Raw genomic sequence first — 26241 nt, forward strand, 5'->3', positions numbered from 1 at the left:
GTGTCAAATATCTAAAAATAACAAAATATATGCTTGTGTGTGTTAGCACACTGGGACACAGATGCATAGTATTCAAGGAGGGATTCTCAGCTAGATAGAAACCTGGAAAGTAGCAGTGTTAGGTTATTGCTTGATTCTTACCATACTGCTATATCATATTACTATGTATGTACCTGTATTACTGTATTTGTCAAATTAATGTTATCTTTACTGATCTACGCAAGTAATTGCTTAAAAAAATTCAAATAACTCTCCCAGTACCAATAGTTAGTTTTGTTTCTTTGTTACTCAGTTTCTCTGCATAAAACAACATTTTCTGTATCCATTAGTAAATTACTTTGCTGGGCAGGGCACTAACTTGAAAAATAGTGTTGCTGACTAGAGGAAAAAGAAATTATTTTAGCACTATCATGTAATTTTTTCTAACCTGTCACATTAAAACATGTCTGCAAAATGACAATTTGTTAAATGATCTGCTATATCCTACATGCTGGGTGGACTGCATTTATGTTTTGGTTCAAAAATTGCCATCTGTTATTATAAGCTTGTTATATATTCTTTGTTTTTAAAATACTAATAGGGCAAGCAGTATGTAATTCTTGAGCTAGCCAGCAGGAAATGTAAGGTATCTTCAATATTGGGTTTTTCATTAAGTATGCTTCTTGTATGAGTTTATGAGAAGAGCCATGCCCTGGTGCCAGAAAACAAACTAACGAAAAGCTATAGGCCCTGTAAACTAGACCTGTAGGGAAAAATTTCTTTCTGAGTCCAAATTTTATGATCAATTTGACCCAGCTAACATACAGATGGAAGTCCTGAGGTTTTTTAAAATATTTTAAATTTTTATTTTCCCCAAGTCAAATGCACAACAACAGAGAACAGGAAGGAAGAGAAGGAGTTATTTTTCTCCCTGGATGTACCAGGATCCCAGCATCCTCCTTTTCTGTCAGTCTGTCCCCCTAGAAACATTTCAAACATACATCTTAAAACTATTTGGCTTTCTTACCCAAAGATAAAAAGGGAGGAGAGCAGGAAATGCTATGTCACTGATGTGAAACATATTATTCGTAGAGTATTTGGATGAAATCCAATCTTGGGCATATAATTTTTACACTATGCTTTTCTGTTGCTTGAAAAATATCCGTATGTGCTAATGCATAAAATCTTCAGTGGCTCTATATATCATTTGCTAGAGACTACTTTAGGGGATTATTATTTTTAGACTAAATGAAGCTGAAACTTGTAGAGGAACCAGAAAGTTGTATACTCTGAATTTGGTACCAGAAGGCCAAGAATGATTCAAGACATTTCATTTTGGTATGGGTTAACATCCACATTTGGAGAAGTCTTGAGTCATTTGTGATGTCTTAATCATCATATTTAGCTTTGTTTTTAAACATGCCAGTCTCTAAAATATTACTAAGTTGTTCTTAGTCAATATTCAAGGATAAATAATAAACTTGTAAAGCTGGTTTTGAGTTTGTCAAACTCAGCGCTGTCTTTGTAGCACTTATGCTGAGGAAACTGATCTTCTGTATTTTATTTTTAAGGGAAATATATGCAGATGATGAATATTCTGAAACCAATTGCATTTGATGTGATCCACTTCATGTCCCAGCTCTTTGATTACTATCTGTATGCAGTCTATACATTTTTTGGCCGACATGACGCGGTAGGTAGAAACATTATTCATTTCCAAGTATCACTGTACACACAGAATGAGAATACTACTTAATATGTAATTCCCAGAAAAATTAGTGGCAACAGAATGGATTTCAGTGCAGGAGTAAGAAAAAGCTGATTAAATCAGCAGTAAGGGGAATAAGCACTGGGAACATAATTTTCACTGCGACATGAATGCTATTATGTTTTGAACAGATACTGTACTCTTTTTTTTTTTTTTTTTTCCCAGCAGTATTTTGAAAGGGAGAATAGACAACACGAAATACTTAAAAGTAGTGGTAGAAAGTGGGGAACAAAGGACCAGTCTGCAGAAGGAAGGTGGTTGGTTGAAGCCTATAGAGTATGCATTGATTTAATATTTTTATATGTGCTTCTCTAACTGAGATAAGAATAGCAAAAGGAAGAAGAGAAGGGGGGCATAAAAGTTAAGTAGTAATTCAGGTTTAAGAGGATTGAAATACACTTTTTCAGATCTAGTATTCTTCTGTCTAATTGCATTTATGAAAACAGTTTTTTTTCAGTGATCTTGTAGTTGAAATAAATACTGGTTGGCAATGTCTGTACATAACATAGATCAACTTTCAAAGAATTGTCTTAAAGCAATTATGTAAAGCTGCGTGTAAAAACAATTTTCTCCTCTCTTGGCCCCTAAATTACTCCACAAGTAATAATATTGTGGGGTTCCAAATTCATCATCATCTGTTGGCAAATTGTAATGGATTTTCAGATTCAACATACGATTCTAAATGGTTTTGAACTGTTCTCTTTGGCAGGACAAATGTATTTGCAATTTGTTTGTGTTTAGAAGATGGGTGTTTCTGTTTGAGTGGTTTTTGTTTTTGTTAAGATAATTGATTTCCATTGGCTTAGTGAGCTGCCCTGGTATTCACATTGTGTTGCATTTATTTTTATTTTTTTGTACCTCCCATTTTGTGTTTTTAAAGCCCATACCGAGTTCCTCACTCTCTACTTCTAACAGAGAACAGCACAGTGCTAGGCAGGTAAACATTATAGCAGACGGGTGGTAAAATTGTGATGTTTTTGTAGTGTGCCTAATTTTTGTTTTAACAGATGATTTTCCATGGGAAACATAATGCTTACAAAGGGTCTATGAATGTAATAAACCCTCTTGTAATGCTGCTTAAATGTCCTCACTCTCCATAGTGTTTACAAACCTTTAGAAAGTCGAGATGGGTGATGGTATGTGATTTAGACCACTGAGAGTTTTCCTGGTTTATTATTATTTACAAAATAGCATCAAATGGGATTCTTAAAAGTAGATTGGTAATATAACTTTCTCAAATGGTTGACATTCTTTGTGAATATTGTGCTTATGTTGTATGTGTGAGTTAGTACACACATAAGGAGAGTGATTAATTGTACAGAGTTCATTGCCAGTTCAGTGGAAACCAAGGATTTAAAATATACATGTTGGCTTCTATGTCCAGTCATGATGCGAAGTCATTGCTCTTTCCAGAACTCTTTACAATGATCATCCTATGTAGTCAATATTTGGCTTTTGTCACTGCCAAAAGTTGCACAGCATTGTAACCGGAATTGCTCTTTCAAAAGCTTTTTAATTTCTGGGATGCAAGTTAAGGCTGCCTTTCCCCCTGATCTCAAATTATGGAGCAACCTAATATGATATTAAAAGAAAATGCCTATATTTAATGTCTACTCACTAATGTGTAAGACTTTCATGAACATGCCATAGAATAGTCTTCCTTAGCAGAATAAATTTGAGGTGAGTTTAAATTTTTTTATAAGACATAATCATTTGTAAACCAATGGCCATTCTTACGGAAAACATTTTGTTTGTTTGTTTTTGTTAACTATAAGTGGTTATGTAGAATTGGTGATGAGTAAAATTATTTTATTTTATATTTATTTTATACAATTGTAGATTGTCTAATGCTCTGCTTACTAACCTTACTAGGTCATCAATTTGTGGAATTTAAATATCTACCATTCTGCAATTAGAAATAACAGAAACTTCCATGAAGAAAAGCAGTTATACTGATGAGTGATGTGTTCTATGTGAAGTCATGAGGTTCTGTCCTTGTGAGAATTCAGCTCAGATTTAAATTTTCATTGAATATTTAGGAGGATTGGGGCAGATGGACAACTTAAGTCAGAAATGTTAGATGCAGTACATGCAGACTTAAATTACACCATATTGTATTTCAGTGCACTGACAGGAAGTCTAATAATTCAGTGTACAACGGTTCTCTAAATATTGTTCAGTAAATTGCTTTTTGGTGTGAATCACATACCAGAACTGTATTCAAATACTTCCAGATCCTTAACATAGATGTGTGTTTCTTAGCTGTCCCATTTCCACTTCCTTTGTTGTGTTAGCTTTTTTTGTGTTCTTTTAATTAAAAGTAGAAGATAAGTAGCTACAATAATTATGTGTGTTGACTCACTCACTCAGCTGGTATAATGCATTGCATTTACCAGGAAATCAGTGTAGCTATATTGATTTATTGTTCGGTTCCCAGCTGAACATCTGCCCCATAATAATACTTCTGAGCCATGAACATGAAGATGGCACATTTCTCAGATCTTCATAAGCATTAAGTAATAATGACTGTATTATAAAGATCAATGGATATAATTTTACATAGGCAAGTTAGATATTTAATAAGGAATTACAAGAAATTTTATAGCTTGAGAGAGAAGTCAAGAGCACTTGGCTTGGGTGTGGTGTGCATGTAAGTCTCAGTGGGGGCGTGGTGGCGCACCATTCTGGGCTGGTCTCCCAAAAGGGGGAATCTAGAGTCCCACGCCCATATACAGTGTTATAACAGTAAAGGATACTGGTTGTTTCTTGGTACGAATGGTAAGCTGTCATCTTCATGAAAGGTACTCAGGTCATTCTTCACACCAGTGCTGTGTTCGTTTATTTTCTTTTCTTTTTGTATGGTTGTGATTATGTACTAAAACTTGAATGTAGGTAAATTGTAGCTAGTGTTTACAAATTGAAGTTTTGCTGTATTGCTGTAAAGTTTAAACCAATGGGGTTTCCTTTCCCAACTTAAATAGAATGTATTTCTTCCAGTTTGAATCAACAGGACTGGGCCTCAGTAGCAGCAGATTACGCACCACACTGAACAGAATCCAGGAGAGTCTAATTGATCTGGTAAGTACCTGGATTTTGTTAATGCTCAGTGGAATAGAGGTCTGTGTAGGAAATTTAGGAATTGCAGTTCATTGTGGCTTTCTGATTTTTATCTTTCTTCATATTCAGTGTCTATAATGACAAAGTCTTAGTTTCATGGCATATCATGATGTATATTTCATTATTGTATGAAATCACTTGTTTCTGATATACAGCAAAAGAAGTTTAATAGGTTTTGCTAGATGCTACAACAAAATATTGTATTTAAATCTTGTAATAGAATTCATGTAATAGACACAGACATTCTGGTATTATCCTTATTAAATGAGATGTTTTATGAAAAAAACCCAACAAAACAACACAACAGATGGCTCATTTTTCTTCAGTAAAAGAATAGCAAAACAGTAAGCCATCCTGAAGATCATTTACCTTACAAGATTAATAGAAGTAGTATACAAGTCCTTGGTTAAGTTATTTCTGAATTGTGGGGAACTTTCACTGATGTATTTTATGGATTATATTCCATCAGCCACTTCATGAGTTATTTTCAAAATGTGAAAAGTATGGTGCTCGTGTCACATTGGTAGTAGATTACTGTCCTTCACATCACATTACAAAGGGTAAACAGGAAATTTCAGGTAGGTTTTGTGGGTTCAAGCGAGCAGCAGAGTTTATAAAGAAATATTGCTGAGCGCTATACAAAAATGGAAATTTGAAGTTCTCTTTTTCTACCTAAATATAAAACCCTTGAAACATTATGGAGAAATTTTCTAAGAGTGTCATAAATGGCTTGTATAGTAATTAATACTGTGGATGCTGCAGAAAGGATTTATTTTCTAAAGCTTCTGCCTTAGAAGGAAGTAGAAGACAGATGCTCTACCCTGCCTTTCAGAAGGATTTGGTATTCCACAGAATTGTACTTTATGCCTTTTTAATTCCTTGAATTTAATTCAGTATTCAAGAATTCCTAGACTGTTCTTTCAGAGAAGCTTCTTAAAGGGTTTTGGAGCCATTTCTTACAGAGTCAGTAGAGGGAGCATAAGATAACTAATAACCCCAGGCCTCTATAAAACAGAAAAAGGCTAGTTATATTGATATTCATCTCTAAGGCAGTGTATTCAGAAAGAAAAATGAATTTTAGGAAGGTCTTGCAAATGAATCAGTTAAAGATTGTGGAAAAATGGCAAGTTATGGAACGAATTTTTTAAAATTCCTCTGTAGTCATAGTTCCCAACAGTGCTTTACAGCCTTGAATTTTTTATCAGTCAAAATAATTAAAAAAAAAAAAAAAATTATAGGAGTACATTGGAAAAATAACAGCACTTCTTTTTCTTCTTCAGTCATTTAACAATGCTGTTACAGGTAATGTTAGTGTCAATTGAAATTAGTAGCTATGTTTCCAGTAAGATGTGAAAGGAGGAAGAGATCTTAGCTAACTGCTATTAACTGAAAGGCATTCCATGAAGTTAATTAATATTTTATGAACTTTTGTTGGTCTTATGCTGTAAATAGGAATTTTTCACTTCTTGATTCACGAGGAAGAAAAAGTCTTCTGGATATTTTTATTGTTTGCTTATTTTTAAGACTTTATGAAAGTCAAGATTAATCTTTACTGTGTCATAAAATGGGTATTTCACATGATTGTGTGATCTGTTCTGAGCTTTTCTCAAAATTCTCCTCTCTTATCTTAGAGGATTGTAAATTGCTTTCTGAAAATATTCATGTTTGTGTTGTGGGGTTCAGTGTCATGGCCTGTTGGGAATTTTGTGTTTCTGCTTTGTCTTCGATTCATGGTAACTTTATTAAGGGCTGTAATTTCTGTCTCATTTCAATTGCTGATGGCAGCATCTTTCAGTATTTTATTTTCATAGTCTGAATCTGATAGCTCCGAATCTGTGACTAAGGCTCTGCCAGAACTGCATGTAGATCAGAATAATTCCTCTTACCAGTCAGTGCCTATGGAGGTTGAGCTCTATGATCTATGTCAAGACTTTAGTAATTTTGATTGGATCATTCTTAGCTTTCCGCTTGGGAGTTTGTTCATTCCTTTTTTGAGATACTGAGTGGATGAAGGCCTAGTTACTCTATATTTATTGTCAGGACTTAGAGGAATAATTGGAGGGTTTAGAGGCTATCTCCCCCTGCTTTTTGTAGACTTTCTGTAGTCTCTGTTTGGGATTGAATTAATACTATCTAGTTTATATCAGATACCTTTTTAGGATAGTACTGTTATTATTGTTCAGCTGCATTTTAAGCTTCCTTTGTGAAGGAAGAAGCAAAGTGGAAGGGGGGTTCCACTTCTGGCAAGGCAAAGCTGAGCTGGCCTTAATGTTCTTTCTTGAATCTTTGTAGCATCTTCAGTATGAAGAGTATGGAGGTCAATTGGAAGCATTCCCTGTCACTCTATTCTAAGTTTATACTTCCCTACAGTGCAAGAAGTGTCTGGCCTTTTTATATATACTGTACTTAGTATACTTAGAGTATACTAACCGTACTTGAGAAATAAGTACTACCCTGCTTTTCATCTGGACCACCAAGAGACAAGAGTTGGGTTTCTGACTCGTAGCCACTGAGCAAAAGGGCTGCAGCAATTAAAGTGCTTCCTCTCCTCTGCATCCCTCCTCATGCATCAGATACAATCTTCTTCTGCTGGAGGGTCCTTGTCCCCTCTCAGCTGTACTCAGCTATAGCTGAATCACTTCTGCACTGTTGCATGATCTAATATTTCATAGCAAAGCCAACTGTACTTTAGAAACTGCAGCGAGTCCACCTGTAGTTTAGATTAATGTTTTAGACTGTGAACAGGAAATAGCTGAGATACGAACATGTGTTCAGTTATCTTATCTTCACCACACGGCAATAATGTGACACCTCAGCTGTGATACGTGTGTTTCACTGCCTGTATGCTGCTCCTACACTGATTTAATAATAAACGTTATAGCAAACAAAAAACCCCAAACAATAACCACCAAAAAACTTCACAACTTCAGTTGGAACTAGAAGTGCCCCTTCTCCTCATATTTATGATACAAAAACATGTTTGTAATTTTAATGTTTTGTATGATGTAATCAAAATGACAATTGTGAAGGGTCTTAACTCTTTACAAGACTGAGCAAGCATGTTCTTTAGACACTACTACTTTAAATATGCTTCCTATTTCAGATTGTTATAAATATACCAGTAACGACGTTTTGTCCAGTTATGGCTTTTGTTAATCTCTGCACTGCTGTTGATACAGATTTAAGTATGATCTGAAATTTCTTTTGATATATAAATGAAATTGGTTTAGTTAAAAGTAAATATAAAGGGGCCTACTGATTAGTGAAACTGTCTTTATTTGCTTTCTTATAATAAAGTTGTGTGGAAGTGTGCTGGGAGCTTACAGTGATTGAGTAACCAGTTTTCTGTCTAAGGTTCTTGTCTTTGTCTTAAGAAAATACTTGTAGGCTAACGCAGAAGTATAAAAAACACAAGCACTTTGAGTATTTGCTTTTAAAGTAAATTAGGGTGCAGTTTCATTTCTGAGAGGTAAGAGAACAATATGACTTCCAGAAATTTGGCTACATTGTACTGAACTTCATATGTGTACCTGAACTTCATATTCAAGCCTTTCCACACAGCTAGTACAAAATAGCTTCAGTACAGATTTCTGCTGTGCAGCAGCTTCAGAGATAATAATTTGCATCCTCCAGAAATAGCTCTCTACAAGCTGTGTTTCATTCATACCAGCAGGATGTATTAAAAGGGAAAAACAGAAAGAGTGAAAAGGGGAGGAAGAAGTGCTGTTGTTTCAGCCTCACTGTAATGTTAAGCTGCAGTTTTGATTAGGCTAAATACATGGAAATAAGTTTCTGAGCTGCCTGCATCTCCTCACTGACAGTTTCCCTGAGCGGGGTATGTAGAGATACCTACACATATTTGTTCCTTGTGTTTGTCATTTCTAACAGGAATGTGTTTTTGCAACAGTATTGATGGTCATATTAGTGGAAAGAAACTGTCACAGCACAGTTACGCGTTACGTAGTGTGGACATGCACCCTGTTACGTCCTGGTTCTGCATACCAGTGGCAAGCTCTGGAGCGTCCAGGCTGTGGAAGTTGTTACTTGACATGGCAGTGCCTAGCACAGGATGCTGCTCCTAAAAGGCACAGCTAAGCTCCTCACTGAAATGGTAGCTGTGAGCTATGATTCTTGGTGAGGTTTTGTTTGTCTGAAGGTAATTTCTGCAACCTTTACAATCGTTGCTTCGTCTCCTGCTCCTTCAAAGAAAAAAAAAAAAAGGCTGAATAAAAAAAAAAAGACAATTTGTTGGTTTTTTTCTTCCTCTCTTGGCAAGATTTGTACAACATACATAATGACAGTGTTTAAGGTGTGTGAATTGCTTGTCAAGGGAAGAGAACTCTGTGTATGCCAAAGAAAGTTCTGACGTGACAAGCACTTTGAAGTATGGTAGAACTTCTGCAGCTGTTTTGCTTCCTCACATTATTCATTTAGAACCTTCATACTTTTTTTGTTTGTTTGACTGTATTACCCAAGTAGACTGGAATGATATACTGAAATTTTCTAGCTTATTCCTTTGAATACATTTTCTGGGGTTTGACAATCGTTTTGTCTCCTTTGGGCAGTCACTGAGCCATCTCATTTTAGTCATTTCAGACTCTTTTTGCTGGGCACCCAAAACTTGGGCTGATTCCTTGTCCCAGAGGAGTGCAGGTGTCTGCAGAGTCACAGCTGAGCACCTGGGAACTGGCAGCAGCTCCTTCTGATAAGAACCTCCTTCGGATAAGAAAAATGCTGCAGTAAAAATGTATGTGACTGGACCGAATTGGCTGCCTTGTTTTTCTAAGATAGTGGTTCAGCTTCCCAAGGGTGTGGCAGTGGGCATGCTTTACTGTGGGGGCTCATTTGATATTTATTTCTTAAAGCATAGTTAATGACTCATTTTCTCAGTTGTCTATCAGAACACAATGATTCCTGATAGAGGCCTTGTTGCATTAGGTTAGACAAGATAGTAAATAAACCTGCTAACTGTTGGTAATTTTTTATGCAAAAAGTCCGCCATTTAGTTTTGAACACGAAGAAGTAAATGAAACACAAAAATCCCAGAAGTTTCTACTCAAGTTTTATTAAGGTCTGCTACCAAAGTCAGTGGGATTGACCCAACTGAGGTTTGGGACATGCTTGTTTTGTGGCAAAGAGCATGGAGGATCCACGCTTTTGAAATGGGAAACCTCATGCCCACCAACAAGCTGATCAACTCAGCGCTGGGGCCGATGCGTAGTGCGTGCAGTGTAAGTGTTGGCAAGCTTGGGGACAGCTTGCATGGGACTTCATAATCCTGTAAAAGTATCGATGGCAGAGGATTGTAAATAAATAGAAAATGAATAGCAGTGTTTCTAAAGAGGGTTTGCTGTTTGGTTTTTAATGATCTGCTCTCTTGAAGTCTGTTGAGTGGTGATCATGATAGTAGGTTACATTGTTTACATCTGATTTAGTATCCTAAGGGCTGGGTCAAGATTACCCACTTTGTAAGCTTTGTGCCCATCAGCACAAAAATACTAATCTTTCAATTTAAGACATAGTAGGAATCTTGAAAAGTACCATTTTTTAAACCTTAGCACATTTACAACATATTCAAAAAGCACTGTTACCCTTGAATGCAATGTGCTTTTACAGTTGGCTTTACTGGTCATTTTCAGCATCAAGTCTTAAAACTATTGGGATGTAGAAGTTTGAGGAGGAGGGGAAAAAACCTGACTTGTTCCTTTCGGTACATTTCTTCTAATAAAAAAATCTTGTATAATAGGCAATTACTTGAAGTTAGCTGAGCTATTTTCAGACAGTCTTGGAATACAAAAAGGGGTTATGCTTTCTTTGATCAGTGTTCATTTTCTTGTACTCTATGCTCATGGTATTACAGAAACTATCAATTACAGTTTCATAAACAGAGATGATGGAGCTAGCCTGTCATCTGGAGACAGTCTGCTTTTCTTTCTTCATCAGTGCACATCAAGTTCTTGGTAACAATGTCAATACATCAGAGCTGCTAGCTGCTGTAGACTGTTTGACTGCTAGAATCTTTTCAGATAGTCTGATTTTTTCCATGCCTTTCAAACTCCTCCTCCTCTTAAGATTGGCATAATTTTGCTCACTTTCAGTTTTATGGGACTTTACCTGTTCTCCATGGGTACTCAAAGGGAATCTCTGATGACAGAGACAGTCTTGAAGATTTTCTTAAATTATTGGAAGGGTTAACTTTAACAAGTCCAGTCCATTGCAAAACATCTGATTTCTTTAAATAGTCTGCAGCCTTTTTTCCTCTTCCAGCCTGAATGTTTTGCCCCTTTATTGCTGCTTTCAGTCATCTGATCACTTCTGTTAATGAAGGCTGGTGGAAAAAACACATGCATCACTGAAGCCGTTTCAGAATGATCTTGTGCTTTTCTTGGGGATTGGCACACCAGCTGTTTCCTTGGGCTTCCTTTTTACTGTCCACATGCTTTTGCAATATCTGCTTTTTAGAACAAGTCATGAGAATTAAATACTCAGACTGTGTTTGGCCAGTATAGTTGAACCAGAGTTTGACTCCCTGATTGAACCCAAACGTATCTTTGACTTAGCCAGTTGTCTGATGTACATTTTGTATCTTCAGGTGCAACACAATTTCGGCATTTAAAAGGTTCACAAGATATTTACCTTCATGGGAAGCAGGCAGGTAGAAAAAAAAACGTTTCAAATGTATTTCAATACTGAAGTGACAGGAAACTTTGACTTGAGATAAATATAAATTTAAGTCTTTATAATATTTGTTGTTTATATATTTTATGATTAATGTTTGAAAGAAACAAAGATGCTTAAATCTTTACCACTGATACTTTTCCCTAACAATAGAAAGTTGGTTTGTGGACTGTAGCTTTGTTCTTTTATCATGTGTAAACATTTCAAAGCTGCTCATTTTTTTGTTTGGTATAGTTTTTTTTTGAGAATGACATGAAAAAGAAAAAGAGAAGGCAGATTTTTAAAGAATTCACTGTTATGCCTAGATGATTAGATGTTGTTGCCTACGTGCACTATATTTGTGGATGAGCTAGAGCTTCAGAGCTGCCTGAAAGAGGTTACATGAGTTTTAGCAAACATCCAGGCCTTTTGGCTTGTTTTTCCATTCTGATAGACTTAGCAGAATGCAAACTTCACTATATTGTGAAATGTCTGGCCACTTTAATTGCAAATTTATCTGGCTGAATGTAACAGGGATCAGAGCAAAGAAAATTCATGTTTCAGAAAAATGTAGTGATGTGGCTAACTTTTATAATCATTCCCATGCTCAGTGCAACTGTATCTGATAGCATCTACCATAAGCTTCTTTTAGAAGTTTTATCTTCTGCTCATTGATCTATTTCTGTGAGATATTTCAGTGCTACAGATGTTGTGTTTATGGTATGGCTCAGTCAACAGTCTTTGTTTTTAATGTCAGAATTTCTGTAGGGATCCTTCAAGGCTCCCTGCTTTATCCGCTTTCTGCTCCTGTAACCTACTACAGAATCTTTTTTAGAAGTCTGAAGATACTTTCGTTACCCTTGATAGCAAAAACTCCGCTTTCCCAGCCTGCACTTTGTTCCATCTGCTGTAGCCTGTATTTATGTTTGTGTTTGGCATCTTCAGGAGATGTGGAACTGAAAGAGCCCTTCTGATTTAGCAAATCCAGCTCTCTGTTGCCTTGGGCTGTCACATCACAGGAGGCAATTGTCAACTAAAATCCAAGGTAGTTAAAGTGGCACTTTTGATTTTCTTGTTCCTCCACACCTCAAACCATTTTTAACAGCTTGGGCACTATTATCTTCCTGCTTGTCTTATAGTCTTAATGTCACTTTTGGCTTGGCTTTCATCCAAGCAGTAAACACATTTTGATGCTGCTTTGTCTATAGCAACAAAGTTTTGATCTTTTTTCACTTAAATTCTCACCATGTCTTTACACATTTTGATATAATCAGTTTTTGCCTGCCATGCCTTTAATTGCTGCAGTATAACCACAACGGATCAGTCAGATGTTTTGCTCCCAGAATAAAATGATTTTCCCCTTTTCACTTGACCATCTGTGCAGTGCCTTTTCTCTTGGCTTTTCAAGATCTACAGTGCATATTCTTTGTTGTCTCAATCCTGATATTTAGAATGAGTTAGACAGTTAGACCACCACTTAGGTCCATCAGCATTTCTAGTGCTTACTGCTATCCTTTTCTTCTTAGGCAAAACTGTCTGAAAAACCCGTACATAGCAATTATTCCATCTCATGTCACTTCTCACAGTTGTTCTCTGCTGTGAAGCCTAGAAGAAACTTCTAGTGACTGTTGTGGTCAGTTAAATTCTATTTTCTTCCTTCTGCTCCTGATTCTTTAGTTGCTTCACTGCATTTTCTTCTCAATTTGTTTCTATCTCCAGTTGGGAAAAAAAAACAAAACATTGAACTGCAAAGCTGCTTTGTTTATTATCATGTTTTTGGCTTCATCTTTGTCCAGTTTTACAGCAGTTTACAAAGTATGCTAATTTATTCCAACCATAAATGTTATGGGGCATTATTGTTATCATATTGATTGTGTGTTCATACATTGCTTTACAGCAGACGCGTTGTACACATGATCTTGCATTTGAAGAAATTATTTTTGCCACTAGTTTGTCACTGTGTTAATTGTCCAAATTTATTTTAATTCCATACAAACAGGCTGATTTCTTGTAGCACGCGTCTGGCCATAGTTTCTATCCCACGGTTGTGGAAGGCTCTTATTTAAGAAGTCAGTGCCATAGCATGCCTACTTTCTTTCACCTGCTTTGGGTTCTATATTACCTTTGCTTTGTGGCATTACTCATACCTTTATAGCCTCTGTGTAAGCAGTAAGCATGGTATGAGTAATTAATCTAAAGCCAGAACTAGGTTTATGTTTTCATGTCCTGATAAGGTTTTGGCAAATAGCTAAGTTTCAGAGGGTGTCCATTTATATACCTTCTTAGACCAATATGATATCTCTGGGAATTTCTTTCTTCTGTGATTTCTCCTCTAGCTGTAACTTGTGCTTACGTTCCTCAAATGTAAAGGTGTTTTTTTTCCCCCTTCCCCCTCAATCCCTTCCCCGCTTCTCTCCTCTACCTTTTCCTGACACCCCCACACATGTCTCCCCTCCACCCCGCCTTTTTAAATTTTTGAACAGGGCACTTGTGTAACCTGTTTCCTATTACAGATTCTTTTCCTGTGCTGTGAATAGTTCCTTGCTTTCTACAGTCGAGACGTCTGCAGGATAGAAGTTTTCATGGAATGATAAGTTGTTTAGAAATTTTTCACAATGAGGGTGAAAACAGGTGAAAAACTGGCACAGGTTGCCCAGAGATGGGTAGATGACCCATCCCTGGAAACATTAAGGGTCAGGTGGGACAGGGCTCTGAGCAACCTGATCTAGTTGCAGATGTCCCTGCTCGTTGTAGAGAGGTTGGGCTAGATGACCTCTAAAGGTGCCTTCCAACCCAATTTTTCTATGATTTTATGATTTGTATTTTACCTAAGTTAGCTGCAGCTCACATAAGGAATAAAGCCCATGCATAGTTAGTATTTCTTTGATTTGTCTCCTTATTTGGTTGCTGTCAGATTGAAGAAACTATCGCCAAGGGTGAGAAGTCAGTCTCCCAGTAGGCAGCTGGGCGTTAAGGTATAGAAAGGAGTTTGTTCTCTGTCTTGGTTTGTTGGGGTTTTTTTCCCCCCCGAGATAGATAGTGGTCTACATGATGTGATTTTTTTTTTTTTTCTTTTTTCCACCTGTTTGATCACCACACTGTTCAAATAGAAAACTCTAGGGTTGTCAGGCTTGATTTAAATTGCATCTTAGAATGAGAAACATTCCTTCATCTTATCTGTCATCTGAAACTGCTCAGCCATTCTTGCTGTTTTCATTGTTTTTCAGTTGTTTAATTCTTTGTTTTAGGAGGTCTCTGCTGATCCCACAGGAACTCTCACAGCTTCTGAAGAGAGAAAGGAGAAGGTGCCAAGCCCACACCTCAGTCATCTTGTAGTTTTGACATCTGGCAGTTCGCTGTATGGTTTGGCAGAGAGAGTGGTGGCCACGGAATCCTTGTAGGTTATTTATTGTATACTGCATTTTGTGGTCACTGGAAGCTATAGAATGTTGAAGAGATTGTGATTACAAGCCAAAATGTTCTTGAGAGGTCAAAAATTCCTACTTCTGAATGTGATTTTAAATATAACTGGTAGAGGTAATTTCTTAACTAAAGGCAGTGGGACCTAACCGTCTGGTCTCACTACCTGCAAGCACATGCACTGAAATTTTACTGCAGCTGGTCCAGTAATTTGTGATGGTACAGAGCCAAATCTTAACAGGAACAATGTTTAATTTTAAAGAGGCTAATGGGAGTATTTAATCTGTATGGTTCATTTAAGCCTTATATTAAGTACTCAAATGCTGATGGTGAGGCTCAAAACTGCTTAGTTCATGTTGCTTTGGCTTGGGTTGCAGTGTTCTTTGCAATGAGTGGAAGTTTCCCTGTGAAGAAGAGATCATATGAGCAAATAACACCAAACTCGTACAAAGTGATCAGAATAATACTAAGAGTCAGATGGGAACTTTTTTTTCCACCACACAAGATGATGCTTAAAAATTAGAAGTTAATTTTTAAAATGTATTTTCAAAGGAGCTTATTTTCTTTTGTATTCATTTATACTTAGTTAGAAATGTATTTCTTTCTTATGTTGAGAAAGAATCTGATCTCATATTCTGTCTTTTAAAGATTCACTACTATGTAAGGAATTAGGAATGTTATTTTGAAATTCTGACATGGATTTCAGACTGGCAGAATTCTGACTGCCCTGCAGTATGGAAATTATGGGACACTTGTCAGCTGACTTTACTAGACTTTGGATCAGACTTTTACAGTATATCCTGAGTAAAATAGAAATATGATTGTTGATATTCAAGCCTTAGTCTCTCTATTCCAGCCTTTTCTTGTTTGCAATCATATTTTAAAATTGTCAGAATTGAGAATACTTGTTGATATTCTGGCATGAAACTGGTATGGTTCTTCTCAGGTTTAAATTTTCCAAGGTTACATTAACATTATTGCTAAATATGTCAGCTGTAGTGTAAAAGTTGTACAGAGACATGCCAAACATTGCATTTAGTTCATGGAAAACTTTCCTTGCTTTCAAAGGGTATTTCTGGCTGAACAGTTTGAGTTTCTTCAGCCTCATCTTGATGCAGTGATGCCACCTGCCAAGAAGCCTTTTCTCCAGCAGTTCTATTCTCAGGTCAGAATTGTGTAGTTCACAGCTGATTTTTAAACGGAAGATTTGAAACTTGTACAATATGTTGCATATACTTGTATATCGTAGCTATATATATTGCTCTTATTAGTCAGAAATTTACTGAATTGAATTTTATTTATATTCTGTTTCAGACAGTGTCAACTGCCAGTGAACTACGTAAACCAGTTTATTGGATTGTAGCTGCTAAGGCCATTGACTATGAACAAATGCTGCTTCTCATGGCTAATGTGAAATGGGATGTGAAGGAAATCATGTCACAACACAATATATATGTAGATGCTCTTTTAAAGGTGAATACTTTCTGGGAAATGGTGTGCTAGAGTTTTATACAATAATTAAATTACTGTAATACTTCACTAAAACTGTTAAAGTAGCATGATTAGAGCAATGCAGCATCCTGACAAATGGTAAGTTATTATGAAGAAGTCTGTCCAGAATTTTCATTGTTCTTGCTGCTAGCAGATTATTTTCAGTGCTGATTTTTTAACTACATTGTGGGTGAAAGTGACCACAAAAGTTTAATGAGTTTCATGTCTAAGTCTTGAGTGGTAGGTAAATGTGTAGTAAACAGAGTAACACTGAAGAAAATCCAGTGGCCTGAGATTGTGGGGTCTTTAACAGTGACTATTTGCTGTTCTGCATAATTTTATCGGTTGTGTTTGAGATGTATCATAGAGGTTATAGGTCAAACCAACACTGATAACGATCATGCACTATCAGAAGTTGCTATATTTAGGAATTCGCATTTGAGAAGGAAGGTAGGAGGGAAGTTATTCACCCAACTTCTTAATTGCTTTCAGTAGAAGTGGTTATACAGTTGCTGTGTCTTATGGCATACAGAACCAGTTCTTGGGAGAATTCCTCTCTCATACTTTTAGATGTGCCTAAATGTTGTTTCTGAAAGTCTTTAGAAGAACGTTCTGGCAGTGGTAGAGTTATACTAATTCTTACAGAGAAACTGAAAATTTTATTTTAAAGATACCTGGAGTATGTCTCAGAGAAAAAGTTATGCATCTATGTTGAATAACAGTTTTGATTACACCTTTATAGCTGTTCTCTGCTTAAAAAAAAAAAATCAAGGCAGAGAAGGGAAAATCTGATAGAGGATGTATCATTGCACTGAATTTGACTGAATCTTTGTGATTACCCTCCTTTATGCTGCCACAGGTTTTTGAAACCAGTTTGTACTTAACAATATTTGGTCTCTGCTGTAGAACTTTTTCCTTTTGTGAGTGTGCAACTGCTGATGAATTTGCTTCAGGACAATCAAAGCTAATACCATTTAAAACCATTTCTGGTCTTCATATTATATAGCTACAGAAGCTTTTAGATTACTGCTAAGCAATTAGTGATTTGCTGTGTAACCAGGGACTCTGGGAGTGTCAGATGTAAGCACAATGTTTAGTGTAATAGCCAACTACTTTTAGCCATGTGCACACACATGCAAAATTCTATACTCAAGTCATAGTATGTGTGGAAGCAGATAAATTGGAGAAAGAGGATTGTTCACGAAATTCATTAACACAGAATGTTAGGCATCATCAGAAGAGTTGTATGCTGATTAAAGCATGACATTGTGGTACACTGCTTCCTCTTCCCAAATTCACTTTTCAGAAAACTTGTGATAAACACCATTATTTGGTCAGATACTAGGTTAAGTCGATTACTGAGATTCCCTGCTGATTTTCTTCACTTACTGAATTTTTGACGGGGGGAGAAAAAAAGGGAAAAAAATAAACCCAACCTAGGTTAACGGCCTTGGAGCACTGCATACAGAACTCTCGTGAAAGAGTAAGTAGATCATGAAGGTCTTGCTTTTAGTTAAGTATTTCTATAATGTCTATTTTATGAAATTAAAAGTTCTAATTTTGTAGTGCACGGGTGATGTGCTGTCTTCCACTTCGTTGGACAAGGATGGTCTTAATAGGTTGCAGTACAAACTGCTTTTGCTGGTTACACAGAGCAGTTCATTATCAGTCTGCTTTATATTTAAGTCATTTGATACTTTTTAAAAATTATAGAGGCATTAGTCACTGGCAGCAGACTTCCATTTCACCTTTTGTAGGTCACAGAATCATTGTAGCAGTAATCACATTTAGTTATGACTAGTTTATCACTCATAGTAACAGCTCAAATCCATCCAGGCCATTGATGTTTTGGGTGGAAACAGATGCCCTCCCTCAACCCAAATTGTTTCAAGTGTTGCAGTATGCTCCTAAATGTTAGATTTGAACTCCTTTCAGTGGTTGCTCTCAGCTCCTTTTAAAGCACTGGGGAACTATCTAATGCGACAGGCTGATCGGGTGGGTATTTAGAGGGGTAAAGAGATCATCACTGGATTATCTTCAGTGGCTGTATATTGACTTTTAAAAAGTTAAATATGCGTTTAGGGAGTGAGGCAATGAAAACGGCATTTGGAGGAATAACTAGTTAATATTCAGAGGTGTGAGTTTCACAGAGAAACACCTCTGGGGAATGGAGCAGTATTTCCTTTTTTAAAAAAATTACTGGGGTAAAGTTGTGAATGATATACTAGAAAGTGGCATGTTTTTCTACTTTACACATTAAGCTTGTCTCTACAGTCTGCCTATTAAGCTTCTCTGCTTTGCTCTTATTTTTCTGTATTCGCTTTCATGTGCATTTCTAATTCATTGTTATTACTAGGGATGTATAGAGTATGATCCCTTTTATGCTAAAGGAATAATGATCTTTCATGTTTCATCAGGAATTTGAACAATTTAACAGAAGGTTGAATGAGGTGTCTAAGAGAGTCCGTATTCCACTGCCAGTCTCCAACATCCTTTGGGAGCACTGCATACGCTTGGCCAATAGAACTCTTGTGGAAGGGTAAGTAGTTCATGAAAGTTTTGCTTTTAGGTAAATATGTCTATAATAATAATGTCTATTTTATTAAATCAAAAGTTCTCATTTTGTAATGCACTGCTAAGCCCCTGCACTTTTGGGGAGCCTAAAAATATCAAGGCTTAACGTAGTCCTTAGCAGTTGTTTCACAAAGTATGGTATAGCTTTAAGCCTAAAGGGCTTGTACCAAGATATTGCTGAAGACTGACATTGTCTGAGTGTTTTGTTGAAACATTTGAAACAACGTAGTTCTCTTTCAAAGAAACTTCTATCTGAAAATTATCATTTTCCTGACAGAGCAGAGAAGAAAGATGAAGTGTGATTGTCAGCATCTCTGTGGTGATGCCATTTGTCTTAGCCAGGAAGAAAGATGGAGTTGTCAACCCTAGCAGTTATCTTAGAGTAGCCATGGAGCAGGATTTTTCCAAATTCATCAGGAACAGAGAGGTGTCTTAGTTGGCTTGGTAAATAGATGCTCAAGCACCTTAGTCAGGAACTGCTACACCTTGATCATCCCTCCCTCTTAATCAGTGTCCCAGTCTTTTCAGAGTCAATATTGTAGCCTGAGTATGGTAGTCTTTTCATCTACTGCATTTATTTTTGTGTTCTTGTCCCCTTGCTACATATGTCACGCCGCCTTCTGCATCAGAGAATATGTGCTGCCTTCCATTCTTCCATTCCTTCTTTCTACATACATTTCCATATTTCTTTCCTGGTTATCTTTACCCTATGCACTCCCTACTACCTACTTTACTTCTTTCTATCCCACTCTCCTGCTGTCTGCTCTAATTTAGGACCTCAACAACATCCTTCTTTTCCAAGTGTTAGCTGTCCATTAAGGAACATCAGCTTCCACCAAGCCATCATTTTTAAACACATGCCCCTTTCTTTTCATCTTATCATTTTGCAGTCTCTTGAGAGATCAGTTTCATCATCAGAGAGACTAAATCCAGCCACGACCTACCTCTGGCTTCTCAATTCCTTCAAATGACATATGACCTATACAACTGTCTTTTCATTTTGAAATTTTATTTTCCACTTATCATGCCTCAAATCAAAAGAAGTGGAAGAAAAGCATCTGTCTTCTCCTCCCCTCCATCCCCCTTTCCTTTCAAGTGGATAACACCATCAGTCGATACCAAACTCCTCCACCTCAGCCCTTGTGCCTGTTTTGGCTTGTTTCTTTCCCTTACTTCACAATCTTATTCATCTTTTGTGACTTCAGTGTTCACGATCCACTTAATTCTTAGCTGTGAAGATCATCACTCATATGTCTTGTTCCATGCTGCAGTTTTTGGTTTGCACTTATGACTTACCATGACAATTTCACCTTTACTTTCACCTATGCATTTCACTGACTGGTGAAAGTAGACTGGGAATACCTTGCTGATACGATTTGTCCTGTGCTCTTTCTTAGAGTGTAAAAAGTACTTATTATTATCTCCTCCAAAATATCTGGCTGTAATTTCTTTTTCTTGCCCAGTTCATTTTTTTTCTCACATATATTGTTTCTTTTGCCACTGAGGAAAGGGAAGGAAGGTATTCTGAACAGCTGACTCTCTGGGTACCTTCATAACTTTTTTCATCTCTTGAGTTCTGTGAAGGTATGGAATTAAAAGCCATGAAGGAGGTGTTTCTCCTCCACTCAGCCAGTTAACTGAAATTGCTCTAATCAGGCTCTTTTGAGTGAACAATCACCTCTAGTACAGTCAGACATATCCTTCTTTAAGTTTTGCCCTATCCTATCTCCTAATTCTGTGTTGTCTCCTGTTTCCCATCTGGTTTCTTGAAGTGCTTCAGTATGTCCTGTTGAGAATCATCGTCCAATTTTCTTCAGAGCTCCAGAGGGCTTGTGCCTTGGTCCCCTTCTCTTTTTGACTCTGTTATTTCTGCATTCTGTAAATTCTTTCTGCTTACTAAGCGTAAGCATGCAATTTCTTCTTATTATTAACCTGATTTTGCTGTGTATCCAGTTTCCAGCTACATATTTCTGCTGCCTCCTTTGCATCAGACCTAATAATTTGGGGACTGTATAATGATAAGGATCAACTTCATGAACCAATGGAAGACTGAGCTTACTTTAAATTTGGTACAAAGGAAGAGTGGAAGTAGTGGGACAGGATTGTCACTTGTGGCAGCAACTTGTGGGTGGGCTGGATTAAGTCTATCAAGACATTGTGCCCCAGACCAAAGCTTTTTTTATTCCCTGTACACAGCTGGAATTGGCACTGTTAAGGGCATTGTGATGTCATTTCCTTTGGTCTCGACAAATGCAATTTCTTATGCATTTGAAAAACTGCAAAGATTGTTTTCCTCGTTTGTTGCCTCTCACCCCACTGTCATCCTTCCTGGTATTCCCCTGCCCTCAGTCTCTTCTTCTTTGAACTCAAACCTGTCACCATTTTTCTGTCAATCTACTGTCATTAAAACATTAACTTCTCACAGAGATTAGCCAGAGCTGCCACTCTTTATCCTCTGGTTATTGTGTGTGGTTTTGAATAAATAGCTTTGTGCCTTTCTCTGCTGCTGCTACCACTGGTTCAGCAAGCTCCTGGTGACCATTCCTAAAGCTGCCACATTACCTTTCAGACTTCAGTGGTCACGATCACTTGACTAAAGCCACCTTCTAGTGCGTTGATCAGCATTGATTTAATTTCCTTTACCCCACTTCTAGTAAGTTGTTCAATGTAGGAGTTTTGGTGGCTTTGGGGGAAGAGGGAGGTGCTTTTTTTAAGTAGCTCTGGGTACAATGGGGTTCTGTTCTGTGAGTGGGGCTAAAATGTATTATACTAATGTAAATAAAACTCCGCATCAAACATCCTAAGAGGAGTTCTTGTCTGCTTTTAACTTAAAACCCTAATTATGTTCCCTTTCAAGGTTTGAAGGACTAAGTTAAACAACTTTGAGAAGTAAGATTCATTTTTATTTCCTTCTAGTTTTTACTTTCCACTGTGTTTCTCTTTTCAGTTATGCCAATGTAAAGAAGTGCAGCAATGAAGGACGTGCCTTGATGCAACTGGACTTTCAACAATTCTTAATGAAACTAGAAAAGTTAACAGACATTAGGCCTATACCAGATAAAGAATTTGTAGAGACCTACATTAAAGCATACTACCTAACAGAAAATGACATGGAACACTGGATAAAAGAACATAGGGTAAGAGTTAAATTTTCATTCTTTTATTGCGTATCGGGAAAATTCACCATAGTGATAGAATTACGCTAACAACTCTAAATGATCAGTGCTTCTATGTGTTAAAAATTAATATACGCATATATATATTCATTTATTATAATAAAATCTGTACAGGAAGCAGTATAAATATAAATGTGTATGTGGCATACGCATGTGTATATTAATTATATTTATTGTCTTATGAAGTTAGTGTGTGTTTGTACTAATTAAACATCTGATGAGTGGGAAGGGTAAATAAGCCAGTCGCATCTACCTACCGTATCAAAAAATGTAGAGAACTAGAGCGAAATCAAGTTGAAAATATTTGTATGCTGTTCAAAATATGCCAAAGTGCACAACTTGATTGTCAGGAAGTACAGTTTGAAATCACACCATTAAATTTTACTTTGCCTTTGAGAGTAGATTGCTTAAACTAAGTTGTAAGGTGCAATGGATAAGAGTCATTGCTTTTTCTTCAGCAGTGCTCTCTGAGGTAAAGCTTTATTTGTGTTTTGAAAGCATTTAGCATGCTTTCATGGTAGCATAAGCTAACAATTATAACAGGACTGTGTAAGTAATAGTCACATGCTATTGGAACTGCCCATTGATAAAGTCTTTTAAAATGGAGCATTTTGAAATCTGTATTTTGGGATTACTTTAAATCCCACTAGAAATGGGTGAAAGAAATAAATCTCTAATATAATTTTCCGTGTTACACCTGGAGCCACAAGAGGGATTGTGAGCTGTTGTTTGGTGACCTATATGGAAAAACTCTTGTTTAAACGTACTGGTGGAAGCTGTATTTTGGATAGCGTTAAGTATAAAGGTAGTACTGGCAAAATGTAGTGTTTTGACAGATGTTAGAATTCTTGTCCTAACATTTTTGCCGTTTTTTCCTCCTTTATCATGTACTGAAACTAACATTGTCTGGAGACCCTGTAGACAGAAGTATTTATAAGCCCATTGAAAATGAAAAGTCAAAATAAAAAAGATCCACTTTTGTCACAGTTTGTTTAGAAAAATGTTTTTGTGTTAAAAGCTTATCCCATTTGCATATATATTTCCCACCACACCTCCCAAAGAATGGAAAATACATTAAAAATTGATTTAGATACATATGTATTCACAGAATTGCTTTCTGTGAACTCAGTCCAGCACTACTAAAGTCCTAAGCATTTTCCATTATTATTTGCCATGTAGCAAAATATGGTTTTGTCCTCTGCCGCAGCTATGAAAACTATCCAGACCTGACTTAACTACCACTTTAAATCTCTGTTGTGAACTGATTGCTTCTATCAGTTGACAAGTCCACAGTGTGTATGTCTGTGTGTTTTAACTTTCTATCTTTGGTGTTCTATTCTACCATAACATGATCTGCTTTTATTTGCCAGGAATATTCCACTAAGCAGTTGACCAATCTGGTGAATGTTTGTCTGGGCTCCCACATCAACAAAAAGGCAAGACAGAAGCTGCTAGCTGCTATTGATGACATAGAAAGGCCTAAAAGATAACTGGAGAAAGATACTTTTCTTGTGACTTGTACCTTTTTCTGTTCATGTGAAGCATGCAGACAAATCTCTCATGGACTAATGACACATTCTCTTAAAAAACATTGTGCATGACCTTTCTTACCAGCATCAGAGACACTCTGAAGCGGCATCATGTTCTAAAATATGACTTTTCTATCTGTAGAATTCTTTTCTGTTGTATTTCTTTGTTGTTGTTGTTGTTGTTACTTGCCCTTAGTAAAGGGCCGCTGTATATCATTGGTGAGCTGTATATTTTGCAAAACTGTAAGTAAAATCAAAATCAGAGAAAAACACATTGGCTTAACATATAGTTGATGCTCTTTTTTAATAAAAGGGCTACTTGAAGACATGTTTTCTTTCCTCCCTGCTTTCATCCTCAGAATTTGTGCTTTATTATGGACCCGTGTAAAATGAAAGGAAATGTACAATATTTGATCAATGTATGTGGATGCATGTGGATTAAGAGTGCAGATCAACTAAATACTCCTATGTTAAAGCCTCTCATCTTCATATGTATTTAAAAATGTCTGTTTGTTTCAGAATTAATTTAGTCATATCAAAATGATTGACTTCAGATTAATAGAAGGTAATAAATACTGTACACTAATATGATTTCTGTGAGACTTTATTTTTCCAATTCAACAATGCAAAATATCATTTACAATAGAAAATAGCACTGTTCCTTTCATATCACTTCCCTTTTGTCCCTCTGCCAGTTTTCCCTGTTCTGAAGCAATAATGCCGGGGAATAGGAATAATGGGGGTTTTTTTGGCTGAAGGTTTGGATTGATACTGAGATAATCTTACTATTTCCTGCTCTGCTGTAGACAGCCTGAGTGACTCTGAGCAAAGCAGAATTGCTTGGCTGCATATTTGTCCTGGAAATTGATTTGTCAGAATATCACTGGCTCCACTGAAGTTTTCAGGTTTGCCTTTGGTTTTCAGTATGTAAACTTTCAGATTTTTTTTTTTATATTGCATAATAAACTTTTTTGCAGTGCCGTCAGACCTTTTAAAAGGAAACATGCTACCATTGAACTAATAGGTAAAATAATTTACATAAACTACAATCCACTAATGTATACAGCATGGTAGATTCTCAGTTTCAGGTTCATACTTGCTATTGTACTTTTAATTCGAACATGGAAGAATCAGGTTTTACTGAAAGACAGCAGTACCTAGTGACAAAAAATTGCCCCATTGAATCTTTATAACTGTTGTTTTCTGTAGCTTAATTTCCACTTCAGAAGCAGACTGAGCATCATGTGAGTTTAGTGAAAGCCTGTATAGAGTTTTAGAAGATTGATAGAATTTACATTTTAAATGTTGACTGTAAAGTATTCAGCTCCCTTGTTCATCTATATTTTAAAGGAAATAAGATTTAAACCAAATTTTAACTCCATTTTTTATTGACCATGTCATCATGCTGTGTTCCATTTAAAAATTGTTTAGCAGCATGTCACTGTATATGTTGAAGCTGAATCACTTTTACCCTCATTAAAAAGGTGGTTCAAAAAAAGAGAAGTGTAGTTCATTTTGAAGGTGTGGACTTTTGCGTCAGTGTATCTGCCCTGAAGTCAGATCCTGAACAAGAACTCTTGGAAGAAATAGAAACGTGTCAGAGACAATTAGTGTAAAAATCTGTTTCAGTTTTCTTCTCATGGATGAAATAAGAAATGTAAATATCTTTACCAGAGCTTTGGTGAGCTGAACACATGGTTAATTTCTCCTGAACTATTTATGTTGCTGTAATTGTATTGCATTACAAAAGGTAGGAGTATAAGCACTGATTGGAATGTAGAGTCAAGGAAGGAGGTGAGCAATTGCATGAATCAGCCGGGAGTAATTTTTTGTAGTGCATCAATTGTTTGACTTTGGAGTAAGGCTCCAAATTAGAGAATGTGCAAGATGCAATGTTAAACCTGTGCAACAACTGTTTGATCTTCATTCATCTATGTCTCAGAAATGATGATATTTTCCAGAGGAACCTCCCATCACTGCCCAGGATTGATGCTAAGGGAGAAGCTACACAGCTTAATGGCCTACATAGGCTCTTAGATACATGATTTAACTTTCAGGTTGCCCTGTGTGGAGTCAGGAGTTGGACTCTATGATCCTCATGAGTCCCTTCCAACTCAGGATATTCTACATTACTTGGTCCTGAATGACTAATGCAGCTGAGTTTTGGCTGAATGTTGAATTATTAACTTACTTATTATTATTACTTAAATTATTAACTTACTTTGTTTTTTTCCATCCTCTGGTATGAGAATTCTTTACAAACCATTGATTTTTTATTATCTCCGTACATCTTCATTCTTTTATGGAATAAGAAGCTCCTTGTACTGCTTTTTCTGCAATAGAAAATCCAGCTTAAATATCCTTTATGTTTTAGAGGAGTGTTTTGGAATACTCTAATAATAGAAGATGATTCCCTTCAGTCTCCAAGGAGAGTGACCAGCACTGCAGAGGTGGGCGATGCATCTGTCAGTCCTTCTTTAGCATAATGAAGAATTTAAATCCTTTTCCCCACCTAATCAGTACTCTGATA

General features: G+C 36.6%; 1 protein-coding gene across 1 annotated transcript; it reads left to right on the forward strand.

Annotated features, from left to right (window-relative positions):
- Positions 1-1555: 1555 nt before the first annotated feature.
- LOC104622221 (coiled-coil domain-containing protein 132-like) lies at positions 1556-24625 on the forward strand. The gene is made up of 8 exons (XM_010288944.1): positions 1556-1672; positions 4745-4825; positions 14770-14918; positions 16010-16106; positions 16256-16414; positions 18850-18971; positions 21954-22143; positions 23553-24625. The coding sequence occupies exons 1-8, from the start codon at positions 1559-1561 to the stop codon at positions 23670-23672; spliced, it is 1032 nt and encodes a 343-aa protein (XP_010287246.1). The 5' UTR covers positions 1556-1558; the 3' UTR covers positions 23673-24625.
- The last annotated feature ends 1616 nt before the right edge of the window (positions 24626-26241 follow it).

The sequence above is a fragment of the Phaethon lepturus genome, unplaced genomic scaffold, assembly GCF_000687285.1.
Source record: "Phaethon lepturus isolate BGI_N335 unplaced genomic scaffold, ASM68728v1 scaffold4186, whole genome shotgun sequence".
Classification (NCBI taxonomy): Eukaryota; Metazoa; Chordata; class Aves; order Phaethontiformes; family Phaethontidae; genus Phaethon; species Phaethon lepturus.